General features: G+C 37.0%; 1 protein-coding gene across 10 annotated transcripts in view; it reads right to left on the bottom strand.

Annotated features, from left to right (window-relative positions):
* The window catches only part of PIP5K1B (phosphatidylinositol-4-phosphate 5-kinase type 1 beta), a 345,687-nt gene that overhangs the window by 91,916 nt on the left and 239,462 nt on the right, over positions 1-14,309 (bottom strand). For all 10 annotated transcript variants that reach the window (XM_086415454.1, XM_086415457.1, XM_086415456.1 and 7 more), the window contains one exon: positions 13,391-13,475. In XM_086415454.1, the coding sequence (XP_086271580.1) occupies positions 13,391-13,475 (85 nt within the window). The remainder of the gene's footprint in view (positions 1-13,390; positions 13,476-14,309) is intronic.

Genomic DNA, 14,309 nt, shown 5'->3' with positions numbered 1-14,309 from the left:
TCACCATCAATCATGCTCACTGAAGGCTGTGACTTTACTTTTGATATGTCAATGGGAGCTGCTTCAGTGCAGCCAGACCATCTTCATTTATATTCTCTTTAATTATTCTTCTTGTCTGAACATTGTGAGAGCATTGAGGAAGCCTCCCTACCTGAAGCCTGCTTATACTTCTCCCTGAACTTGGTCTTGGCAGTGTCTCTCTTCCTTTGGAGGTTTGCATGTAGGGGTAACCTGACAGCTGATGCATTAGACTGATTGTGTTTGGCCTTGGGAATCTCAGAGCTTAGATTATACAGCTCATCAGGGGCCTTCCCATCGGCGGCTTGCAAGAACTTAGCTGGAGAAGGGCTTTGGGACACACAAATGAGGAAAGCATAGAGGGCAATCTCTCCACTTAAAGAGAAGGGGAGGTTTATGTGTCCCATGAGTAGTATTATAATAATAATAACATAATTATAATCAATAACATGTGTAGAGGGCTTGAGAGTTTGGAAGCCAACACTAACATTCCACATCTCAAATTATCCAGATGGTCATGTGAGGGAGGTAAGCCATTTTATGGGTCTAGAAACTGAGAGTAGAAAAGTTGTGACCTGCTCAAGGTCCAGAGCTAGAAAGCATGAAACTCCAGGTGTCTTTCTTTGAAGTTGTTTAATTGGTGGTTCACTTCCTAGCTCTTTGGCATTCTATCTTCTGATTAAAGTGAGGGGTGGGAAAGATAAAACTAGAGTTTATTTTTCTTTGAGGAGGAAGATTTTGAATGTTTAAAGACTGATTGAAATGGATTTTAATGGTAAATAAGTGGAACAAGTAAGTCACATTTTTTTAAACTCATCATCCCATCAAAACAGTGGTCACACTTGCTTGAAGTAATTATCCACATGCTGGTTTTTGCTTTAACATTCTATCTGCTAACTTTTGTAAACCTTCATCTCTCATCTTTCAATATAGTAGAGTTGACTCTTGAACAACACAGGTTTGAATTCAATACTAAATACAACAGTTTCACATAACCTAGGGTTGGTTAAATCATCAGATGCTGAGGAAGCACACAGAAGGAGGCCGACTAAGTTACACAGGAATTTTTAATCATGCAGGGGGTTGGTGCTCCTAACCACTCGCTCCATTGATATTGAAGGGTCAACTGTATTTTAAAATTTCTAAGCCAGAAGATCTCAGTGTTGTTCAGGGACTGCTAGGATCCCCTGAAATTCTCTTAGAAGGTCTGTGATGCTAAAACAATTTTCTTAATAATATCAATAAGTTGTTTATCTTTCTCACTCCTATTCTCTCCCGAGTTTTCTACATGACCTGTGGTTATAATCATGGATTGAATTCAGAAGCAGACATGAGAATCTAGATGTCTTCTATTAAGCTGGAATTAGGGATTTGAAAAAATATAAAATAATGCCACTTTTCTCATACAATTATTTATTCTCATACAATAATTTACAATTATTTATTATTTATTTTATTATTTATTAATACAATTACTTTTCAAAATTACTTTTTTGTTAATATTGACTTATGTTGACATGCAATTTTTTGCTTTTATCTTATAATAATTAATGAATATTTAAAATTTCCCTCAATTTGAATTTCTAATAGGTTAAATATAGACATTTAAATAAATTTAGATAAACGTGAATAAAGGATCTTTGGGGTCCTAAGTCATTTTTAATAATGTAATGTGGCCCTGAGACCAAAAGATTTGAGACTTGCATTGTTCTAGGCCAATGCTCATTTCCTAAACTGAGGGAGAGCTAGGATCAGAAGAATGCTGGCAGCAACACGGAAGGGTGAGTGAGGGGAAGATGCTCAGAGAACGGTCTGTACTTGTGACTTATAATGGACCAAAGGCCAAGAGCCCCAGTAAAGAAATAACTCTTTGCTCATTATCAGCATACATGCAATGTGGAGAAGAGAAGACCCCAAATAAATTCCTGCAAGGGCCACACAGCACCTAAAGAAAGCCTTTACTTTTGTCGTAAATGGTGACTCTTCCTTAAAGGAATTATCTGAGACTCTCTCAGTGGATAAGGACTTGAATCTTGCAGAAATTGAATACCTCAGGGACTCATTTTGATGGGATAATCTCAAAGGATGGTTTTGGCTGGTTACTTTCTTTCGTGCCACAGAAACTCCTGAATTTGTCTTTAGCTCACCCATATGCCACCCCTGAAACTCTTCTGTTTATTCCTACCCCTGGGCCTTTGTACATGCTGCTCCTCCTACATGAGATGTCTTTCTTGCCTCTAACTTGAAATGCTGGCTTGCATTTTAGGACTTAAATATTCTTTTCATTGTTAAGTTCTTTTGGGGAAGATCAATTTTATTTCTCTGTGTACCTACAGCAGCCTGTGCAAAAACTCGACCAACAGCTGCTTTATTACATTATAAATCTGTTTCATGTTCCAATCCCTGACCCAAAACAGGCTATGAAATTACCAATGGAATTAATTTTTTTCAAAAAAGCTTTTATTAATGTTTAGCATAATGCTAGGTATATAATATGTGCTCACATGTTGGCTGAATGAATTAACTATTCCAAAATTTTAGGACAGTTGATTTTTAACTAATTAATGTATTATTCTACTCCTTCCAGAAAACTTAAGTTTTAGTACTTTAGACACATTATCTGGGTAGAGAATTTCAGTGAGGTTTCAACATTACAGTGACTAATATTTCCAGAAAGTATTATTGGATTTTGTAAACATTATTACATTGACAGCAGGACTCAATTCTGGGGTGGGATAAATGGATTTAAGAAGATTAAAAATTTTGATTAAAAAAAAGAAACCTGAAGACCAGGTACTGTTTTCTTGAGGTTAGGGGTAGCGAGGGGAAGTTTTCACCTACAAAGCAAGTATGCCTGTAGGAACTAAGAGCTTTAACTTAATCATAGTTGATAAAAGATGTTGAAGTTGCATTTTAAAGTGTCAACATTACTAATTAAATTGCTACCCTAAGTACTTTAAATTAAATTCCATTCATTCATTCAATTATTCATCAAATAATGATTGGCTACAATGTGCCAGGAAATGTGCTAGGGTCTGGGAATATATATGAGAACCAAACACAGTCCCCACTTTTCAGGTATGCAAAGTCAAGTGAGGAAATAGCTCACTATGGCAAAGTATAGTAAGTTCTATGAAAGAAGCATTGTCTGAGTTGAGAAGTGAAGGAAGACCAGGAAAGGATGGAGATTGTTACAGGCAAAGGGACAAGGGCTGTACAGATGTATAGGTAGCCTTGAATGTAGGGATAACTGTAGGGTGCTCAGAGCTGCTGGAGCCTAGAGGATAGGGTAGAGCATGGAATGTGGGAGGGAAATCACAGGGGAGGGAGAGAGAGGCCGCCTCACACTGGGACTCAGAGGCAGAGTTAAGGATTTTGCATACTAGGTAATACATTGAAGTTCTTAGCAAGAAAAAAACTTCTGAAACATGAGAGGGTTTTCTTTTTAAGCATGGAAATCAGCAAGAGGCGATTAAATTGATCCCTGAGGCTGGGGTGGGGTGACACTGGATTGGGTGGGTTATATCCATACAATGGAATATTATTCAGCAGTACAAAGTAAAGTAGTACAAGGTGGCTATGACTGGAGCTAAGAAAGCAATGTGAGGGCCACAACTTTATGCAAAAACAAACAAAACAAATCCAAATCACAAGAAACACAGTTAAAACAGGAAAGGCATCGTGGAAGAAGCAATGGACACTTGCTATTTCTAGGTACAACTAGGTATTGGTGAGTGACTGCAAGTCAGTGGTTAAGCCTTTACAAAGCTTGATGCCAACATGTCTGGTCTGGATAACTGAGTAAATTGTGGTGGCCTTCAGTGACGTGTGGACTCGGGATGTGTGGCAGGTTCTTGAGCACCCTGAGGGCAATCCAGAAATTAGTCCTAATTTGTGGACAACTGATTTTCAACAAGGAAACCAAGATAATCCAATGGGGGAAAGAACAGGCCATTCAAAAAATGATGCTAGGACAACTGGATATCCATATGCAAAAGAATGAAGCAGGACCCTACCTCACACCATCTAGTATAAATTAAATCAACATCTGTAAATAATATATCTGTTAACAGAAACTCCTGTCAAGAATATATAAAGAACTCTCTATAACTTAACAATAAAAAGACAAATAACTAAAAATAGGCAAAGTATTTGAATAGAAATTTCTCCAAGGAAGATATAAATACTCAATAAGCACAAAAAAAGATGTTGAATATCATCAGTCATTAGAAAAATACAAATCTAAACCACATTGAGATACTACTTTATACTCACTAGGATGTCTAAAATTAAAAAGACAGTAACAAACATCGGTGAGGATGCGGAAAACTGGATCTCTCATACATTGCTAGTGAGACTGCAAAATTGTGTAGCTGCTTTAGAAGAGTTTGGCAGTCCCTCAAAATGTTAAACAGAATTACCATCTGACCTACCAATTCCACTCCTAGGTATATACCAAGAGAAATGAAAACTTATGTCCACAGAAATCTTGTGTATGAATTTTCATAGCAGCATAATAGCCAAAAATGTAAACAACACAATTATCCATCAACCAGTGAATCAATAAACAAAATGTATTTTTTCCATACAATGGAATATTATTCAGCAATAAAAAAGTAAAGTACTATAAGATGACTAAATTTTGAAAACATCATGTTAAGTGAAAAGACCAAACACAAAAGGCCACATATTGGTTACTTCCATCCATATGACATATCCATAATATGCAAATCCAGAGAGAGAAAATAAATGAGTAGTTGCCAGGGGCTAGGAAAAGGAAGGAATGAAAAGTAACTGCTAATGGGTATGTAAGTTTCTTTTAGAAGTAATGAAAATGTTCTAAAATTAGATAGTGGTAATATTTTCACAACTTTGTGAATATATTAAGAATCACCAAATCACATACTTTGGAAAGGTGAATCTCCCAGTATGTGAATTATATCTGAATAGAGATGTTATAAAATGTAGAGAAAAATGAGAAAAAAATAGATCTGGCCACCTGAGGAGTAAAAGACCCGTAATATATTTGTAAACTATACAAATAATTTGTAAACTATACAAATTAGAAAGATTCACAACTCACACCATATGTCATGGAATTGAGGATGCCACTGACTGTACCATGAATTTATACACTGTTAAGAAAGCAAAAGCTCTGAAGATGGGGAATCTCATGGAGGAGACTCACTGAAGCTGGGGTCCCAAGGACTATCTCCTCCATAAATCTACCAGGGGCCACAAAGAAATGCATGTTTTTAACCACAGCAAAGGGTGAAGAGAGGAAGAAAATCTGAACCATAAGCTGGTGTTCAGACAGGATTTCAGGCTGAATAAATACTATGTTATGCTCTATCTTAGGCAGAAAAGACAATCAGAGAATTTAATTTGTAGTGGTCTCGATTTTAGACCAATTTTAAGATACCACTGAGATAGTCAAATGTGAAATAAAAGTTTTTCTTAGAATGAAATAACGTTTAGAAAAAGGGACTGATATATTTAGTATGTAGAGTTCACACAAATCGCTTGGATAAATAGTAAACACTAATATAAATGAACAAATATTTCGAAGCTCAATTCTCAAAGGAACTAAAATGGCTAATAAACATGAATAATGGTTGAACTTTACCAGTACTTAAGACAGGCAAAATAAAACAATCAGATAACATTTTTTCCTTATCAGAGTAGCATAATTAAAAAAAAATAATTCTGGCTAAAGGCTAGAAGAATATAGGCACTTGTGGAAGTCTAGAATGGCATAATCATTCTGTGCAATAATGTGCATTTTAAACACTCGGTACTTCTCTTGGAATCTATCCTAAAGAAATAATCATAAGCTTGGAAACAATATTTATCTAAAATGATGCTCATAAAAATACTAATTAGAAAAGGGAGAAATAATGTAAATGCCCAATAATGACAGAATTATTAAACAGATCACGGCATACCCATATAATTTTAATGTTGTATCATAATTTTAAACAGCTTCTTTGTTCAATATACAAGGATATGGGAAACTACTCATGTAAAAAACAGAGGACACAGACATAAAACTGTACACCACTGTGCCACTACCTTTGTATAAATACACAAAGTACAGAAATAAAGATGGGTAGGAAGAATGGCAAAATATTAGTGTGGAGGATCTGAACAGACATTTTCCCAAAGATGACATATAGCTGCCAACCAAAATGGCTATTATCAGAAAGACAACAAGTAACAAGTGTTGGTGAAGATATGGAATAAAGGGAAGCCTTGGGTACTGTTGGTGGGAAGGTAAAATGATCAGCCACTATGGAAAACAGTATGGGGATTCCTCAAAAAGTTAAAAACAGAACTACCATATCCAACAATTCCACTGCTGGATATTCATCCAAAGAAAACAAAGCACTAATTAGAAAGGATATATGCACCTTTATATTCATTGTAGCATTATTTACATCAGTCAAAATATGGAAGCAACCTATGTGCCCACCCATCAATACATGAGTGGATAAAGATCGATCTCTCTCTCTCTCACACACAGGAATATTGCTCATCCATAATAAAGAATGAAATCTTGCCATTTGTGACCTCATGGATAGATTGAGAGGGTATTATGCTAAGTGAAATCAGTCAGACAAAGAAAGATAAATACAGATATTTCAGGTAGTGGTAGTGGTGGGGCAAATAGGTGAGAAAGATTAAGAGGTATAAACTTCTGGTTGCAAAATAAATGAGCCACAGTTATGAAATGTACAGTGTGGGGAACAGTCAATTATTATGTGATATCTTTGCATTGTGACATATTATAAGGAGACTTATTGTGATGATCAGTTTGAAATGTATAAAAATATCAAATCTCTATGCTGCATAACAGGAACTAACATAGTTTCATAGATCAATTATACTTCAAAAACAAACAAACTTGTAGAAAAAGAGATCAGATCTGTAGCTATCAGAGACTAGGGGTGAGGTTGGGAGGAGGGGAAATTAGATGAAGGCAGTCAAAACTTCTAGGGAAAAAGAATAAAATACCTAGGAACAGACCCAACTAAGGAAACAAAAGAACTGTATACAGAAAACTATAAGACACTGATGAAAGAAATCTAAGATGACATAAATAGAGAGATATTCCATGCTCCTGGGTTGGAAGAAGCAATATTGTGAAAATGAATATACTACAAAACACAATCTACAGATTCAGTGTGATCCCTATCAAATTACCAATGGCATTTTTCACAGAACTAGCGGAAAATTTCACAATTTGTATGGAAACATAAAAGACCCTGAATATCCACAGCAAACTTGAGAAGGAAGAACGGAGCTGGAGGACTCAACCATTCTGATTTCATACTATACTACAAAGCTACAGTCATCAAGACAGTATGGTACTGCCACAAAAACAGAAATATAGACTAATGGAACTACATGGAAAGCCTAGAGATAAACCCATGCACCTACGGGCACGTTATCTTTGACAAAGGAGGTAAGAATAGACAATGAGGCAAAGACAGTCTCTTCAATCAGTGGTGCTGGGAAAACTGGACAGCTGAGTGTAAAAGAATGAAATTAGAACACTTCCTAACCCCATATACAAAGAGAAACTCAAAATGGATTAAAGATCTAAATGTAAGACCAGAAACTTTAAAGCTCTTAGAGGAAAACATAGGTAGAACACTCTGACACAAATCACAGCAAGATCCTCTACGGCCCCACTTCCTAGAGTAATGGTAGTAAAACAAAATAAACAAGTGGACCTAATTAAACTTAAAAGCGTTTTCACTGCAAAGGAAACTATAAGCAAAGTGAAAAGACAATCCTCAGAATGGGAGAAAATATTAGCAAGTGAAACAACAAAGGCTTAATTTCCAAAAATACACAAGTAGCTCATGCAAGTCAATACCAGGAAAACAAACAACCCAACTGAAAAGTGGGCAACCTTCCAGTTCAAGATGGTGGAGCAAAAGGATGTACGCTCATCTCCTCCTGCCAGAACACCAAAATTGCAACTAGATGTTGAACAACCGTTGACAGGAGGATGCTGGAACCCACCAAAAAAAGACTCCACATCCAAAGAAAAAGAAGAAACCATAGAGAGACTGTAGGAGGGGTGCAATCATGATAAAGTAACATCCTATACCTGCTAGGTGGGTAAACCACAAAATGGAGAACAATAATACCAAAGAAGTGTTCCCACTGTTCTGAAAGTTCAGAACCCCATGTCAGGCTTCCCAGCCTAGGGATCTGACAAAGGGACTTGGAATCCCCAGGGAATCTGTCCTTGAAGGCCAGAAGAACTTGATTACAGGACTTCCACAGCACTGGGGGAAACAGAGACTACAGTCTTGGAGACACAGTCAAAATCTTCTGTGCACCAAGACTCAGAGGGAAGGAGCAGTGACCCCACAGACGACTGAACCAAAACTACCTGCCAGTGTTGGAGGGTCTCCTGTGGTGGCAAGGGCTGGCAGGGGCTCACCCACAGGGATGGGGGTACGGGCAGCATCAAGCCAGGAAGGTCCCCCTTGGCACAAACTGTCTTGGGGTTCTCCATTAACTACCATAGCAGAGGAACCAGAGTTCAAATTGCCAACATCCGCTGGATCATGGAAAAAGAAGAGAGTTCCAGAAAAACATCTATTTCTGCTTTACTGACTATGCCAAGTCCTTTGACTGTGTGGATCACAATAAACTGTGGAAAAGTCTGAAAGAGATGGGCATACCAGACTACCTGACCTGCCTCTTGAGAAACCTATATGCAGGTCAGGAAGCAACAGTTAGAACTGGACATGGAACAACAGACTGGTTCCAAATAGGAAAAGAAGTACATCAAGGCTGTGTACTGTCACCCTGCTTATTTAACTTATATGCAGAGTACATCATGAGAAACACTGGACTGGAAGAAGCACAAGCTGGAATCAAGATTGCTGGGAGAAATATCAATAACCTTAGATATGCAGATGACACCACCCTTATGGCAGAAAGTGAAGAGGAACTAAAAAGCCTCTTGATGAAAGTGAAAGAGGAGAGTGAAAAAGTTGGCTTAAAGCTCAACATTCAGAAAACGAAGATCATGGCATCTGGTCCCATCACTTCATGGGAAATAGATGGGTAAACAGTGGAAATAGTGTCAGACTTTATTTTTGGGGGCTCCAAAATCACTGCAGATGGTGACTGCAGCCATGAAATTAAAAGACGCTTACTCCTTGGAAGGAAAGTTATGACCAACCTAGATAGCATATTCAAAAGCAGAGACATTACTTTGCCAACCAAGGTCCATCTAGTCAAGGTTATGGTTTTTCCAGTGGTCATGTATGGATGTGAGAGTTGGACTGTGAAGAAAGCTGAGCACCAAAGAATTGATGCATTTGAACTGTGGTGTTGGAGAAGACTCTTGAAAGTCAAATCATGCTGCACATCTTAAACAGTGTTATATGTTGACTACAGCTCAATAAAACTGGAGGAAAAAATATTTGCTGTGGATATCTCTAGGTAGTGGGATATTAAATAATTTTCACAGTTTTCTTGGCATTCTTTTCCATTTTCTAATGTTTTTACATTGGCACGGGTCAGGTTAAAGACTTAAATATAAAATCTGAAACTAACAATAGCATAAGAAAACATAGGGGAAAGTTCCTTGACAATGGTCTTGGGAATAACTTTTTGGATATCACACAAAAAAGCATGAGCAACAAAAGCAAAATAAACAAGTGGGACTACCTTAAATTAAAAAGCATCTATAAAACAAAAGAAACAGTCAATAAAATGAAGAGGCAGCCTACAGAATGGGAGAAAATATTTGCAAACCATGTTCCAAATAAGGGGTTAATATTCACAATATATAAACTATTCATACAATCCAATAGCAAAAAATCAAATAATCTGATTTAAAAATGGGCAAAAAAAAAAAAAATGTCCTGAATAGACATTCTTCAAAGAAGACATACCGATGGCCAACAGGTGCATGAAAAGATATGTAACATTACCAATCATTATGGAAATGCAAATCAAAACCATAATCACCTAATACCTGTCAGAATGGCTATTATCAAAAATACAACAAATAACAAGCATTGCCAGGATATGGAGAAAAGGGAACCCCGGTACACTGTTGATGGTAACATAAATTGATCAGTCACTATGAAAACAGTATAGAGACACCTCAAAAAGTTAAAAATAGAACTATCATATGATCTAGCATTCCCCACTTCTGGGTATGTATCTGAAGGAAATGAAATCACCATCTCAAAGAGAGATCTGCATTTCCTCTGTATGTGAGGCATTATTTCCAATAGCCAAGACATGGAAACAACCCAAATGTCCACTGACAGATGAATGGATAAAAAAACTGACACATATATGAATATTATTCAGCTGTTAAAAATTAGGAAATTGTGTCACTTGTGACAATATAGATGGACCATGACAGCATTATGTTAAGTGAAATAAGCCAGAAAGAGAAAGACAAATACTGTATGATCTCATTTACATGTGCTAAAGAAGCTGAATTCATAGACACAGAGAGTAGAAGAATTGTTACTTGGGGCTGACAGGTGGGTGAAATGGGGATATATTGGTCAAAGAGCACCAACTTGCATTTCATAAGATGAATAAGTCTTAGAAATCTAAAATACAGCAAGGTGACTACAGTTAATAATTCTGTCTTATCCACTGGAAAGATGCTAGGAGGGTAGGTCTTAAATATTCTCATGATACACATACACAATCACAATTGGTAATTATATAGGATGGTGAAGGTACAAAGTAACATAACTGTGATAATCATTTGGCAATATATATATGTATCATATCATCACATTTTATACCTTAAATTTACATAATGCTATATGTAATATTATGGGAAAATGCTATATGTAACATGTAAATGTTATATGTAACATCATCACATCATTACACCTTAAACTTACATAATGTTATATGTAGCATTATGTGAATGCTATATGTAACATTAGGGGGAAAAAGCTTAAAAAAGAAAGTGCTTCACTTTCATTAACAAAGAACTCCAACAAATATTATTTTAAAAATCTGTCTTATATAAATAAAAAATATGAATTTTCCACTTTTTCAGCTTTTTGTGTATGGCTAAATTGTTATGGGGCTTCCCTGGTAGCTCAGCTGGTAAAGATTCCGCCTGCAATGAGGGAGACCTGGATTCAATCCTTGGGTTGGGAAGATCTCCTGGAGAAGGAGTGGAATGGCTACCCACTCCAGTATTCTGGTCTGGAGAATTCCATGCACTGTATAGTCCATGGAGTCGCAAACAGTCAGACACGACTGAGTGACTTTCACTTTAAATCGTTACTAAATTGGACCACAAAATACCTAAATGATAACATAAGGAACAATATTTTTTTTTCTTTTAATATAGTTAAAAACATTTCTACATAAATTATACACACCTGTTGTATAAAATTTAATAAATATTGATGTAAAGAAAAAGAAAATAACACACAACTTCATGGGTCAGAATAACCATTGTTAACTTTGGGTTTAGTCTGATCTTCCTTTTTTAATTCCTTATGGTTTAAAGTTAGGGTACTGATTTGTGATCTTTCTTCTTTTTGAATGTAGGCATTTATAGCTATATATTTCCCTCCCAGCACTGACTTTGCAGCATCCTGTAAGTTTTTGGAAAGTGCAAAAGCTGGTTTAAAACTCAACATTCAAAAAAACTAAGATCATGGCATCCAGTCCCATCACTTCATGGAAAATAGATGGGGAAATAATGGAAACAGCACAGAGTTGATTTTCTTGGGCTCCAAACTCCCTGCAGATGGTGATTGCAGCCATGAAATTAAAAGACACTCCTTAAGAAAAGCCATGACAAACCTAGACACCATATTAAACAGCAGAGACATTACTTTGCCAACAAAGGTTTGTCTGGTCAAAGCTATGGTTTTTCCAGTAGTCATGTGTGGATGTGAGAATTGGACTATAAAGAAAGCTGAGGACTAAAGAATTGATGCTTTTGAACTGTGGTGTTGGAGAAGACTCTTGAGAGTCCCTTGGACTGCAAGGAGATCCAGCCAGTCCATCCTAAAGGAAATCAGTCCTGAATATTCATTGGAAGAACTGATGCTGATGCTGAAACTCCAAAACCTTGGCCACCTGATTCGAAGAACTGAATCACTGGAAAAGACCCTGATGCTGGGAAAGATTGAGGGCAGGAGGAGAAGGGGACGACAGAGGATGAGATGGTTGGATGGCATCACCGACTCAATGGACGTGAGTTTGAGTAAGCTCCAGGAGTTGGTGATGGACAGGGAAGGCTGGCGTGCTGCAGTCTATGGGGTTGCACAGAGTCAGACATGATTGAGCAAATGAACTGATAATTTTTTGGAATGTGTATTTTCATTTCCATTTATCTTTAAGTTTTTTCTAATTTTTCTGTGCTTTTCTCTTTGATCCATTGGTAGTTGTTTGTTTAATTTTCACACGTTTCTGAATATGTGAGCATGTGTTAATTCTCACATATTTGTGAATTTTCTAGTTTTTGCTCTTTATTTATTCTGTTGTGATCAGAAAAGATACTTTTCATGACTTCAATCTTTTAAAATCTATTGAAATATATTTTGAGGACTCACATATGGTCTATTTTGGAGAATATTCCATGAGACTAACTACATTTTTATATACCCCACTAGAATTTTGTTGTCCATTTAGGTATGCAGGCCAATAACTATATACATGTAAATGAAGCTATAAGGACAAAATGTGCTTTAATACATCATTTTTGTTTCATATTATCCCATTATTTAATTATATCATAATGTATTTAGCCAATATATTATATGGTTTAATATTTTTTCCAGCACAAAATTGGACTCTAATGATTATGGCATCAATAAGCACCTGGCAGATGCTTTTGAACTGTGATGTTGGAGAAGACTCTTGAGAGTCCCTTGGACTGCAAGGAGATCCAACCAGTCCATTCTGAAGGAGATCAGCCCTGGGATTTCTTTGGAAGGAATGATGCTAAAGCTGAAACTCCAGTACTTTGGCCACCTCATGCGAAGACTTGACTCATTGGAAAAGACTCTGATGCTGGGAGGGATTGGGGGCAGGAGGAGAAGGGGACGACAGAGGATGAGATGGCTGGATGGCATCACTGACTCGATGGACGTGAGTCTGGGTGAACTCCGGGAGTTGGTGATGGACAGGGAGGCCTGGCGTGCTGCAATTCATGGGGTTGCAAAGAGTCGGACATGACTCAGCGACTGAACTGAACTAAACTGAAGATATTTAACTACAATTACTGATTACTGCTTTGGGGAGATAAATAGTTCAAACGCTTTCAATAAAAATCTTACAAAGTGAAGCCAGTCATTAAGTGCTGAGGGTAAAAAAAAAAAGAAATTCATAAAAATCTTACCTTGAATTTTCTTGAAAACTCTGGAATTCATAAACTTTAGAAATCTGTCTGCATAAAAGCTGGGTCTATGAACCGAAACAGTGTCCTGAAAAGATAAATCAGGTACCACAGGTTTACCTCTCACACAGTTTGTTTCGAGTCAGTAGAAAGCTCTATGCAACCAGCTTTCTGTTAGCCAATGTCCTTAACCAGAAGGTGTGGATGTTAGGAGCCAGACATGAGTGATGCCTGTGGGCGTGTGCACAGGAGCCGAGCTGGGGCAAAAAGCACAAGGATCAATCTGAGTAAAGATTCCAGATACTCATGGCGAAACAGATAATGAAGAGGGGCAGGGCTGAGATAGCAAAGACTTTGCTTTATAAACCCAAACAGCTAATCCTTGATCCACTGTCCACCACGAGGGGCTTTTAAATTCCATTTTTTAACATATAAGGCAACCAGTGCCTCAAGTGTCATCTGGAACAAAGACATAATCACTTTCAGTCAGAACAAAACTGGGACATAAACAAGCAAAACAACCCCAATGTAAGGTTGAGATAGAGAGTAAAAAAAAAAGTTTGCTGGTTTCACTTTCCAGTAATAAGGTATGTAAACACCATGACGATTCCTAGGAGATAAGGCTGACTGACGATCCCTGTTATGTTCAATAAGCTACTAATTAGATACAGCTGAATTGAATTAAATCATTAGCTCAATTCTCTCATGCTTGGTAGGAGTCGTTAGGACTGAGGGGGCATTTTATCACAAGTCCAGGAAAGAAGACAGATGAAGGAGCTAATTCCATATATTTATTCAGCAGTCACTTATTTGCTATCTGAGATAGACATTCCTAAAAATAGTAAATTTGCTTATTTAGTGTTCCATTTTGATTTGAGGTTCATGGATTCCAACAGAGAAACTTCTAAAAATTTATATTTAG

This window comes from Bos grunniens, chromosome 8, assembly GCF_055505025.1.
Source record: "Bos grunniens cultivar Pamir isolate PY7600 chromosome 8, Bosgru_T2T1.0, whole genome shotgun sequence".
Classification (NCBI taxonomy): domain Eukaryota; kingdom Metazoa; phylum Chordata; class Mammalia; order Artiodactyla; family Bovidae; genus Bos; species Bos grunniens.
Note: the sequence above shows the minus strand (reverse complement) of the source record. Positions and strands in the feature narration are given on the sequence as shown.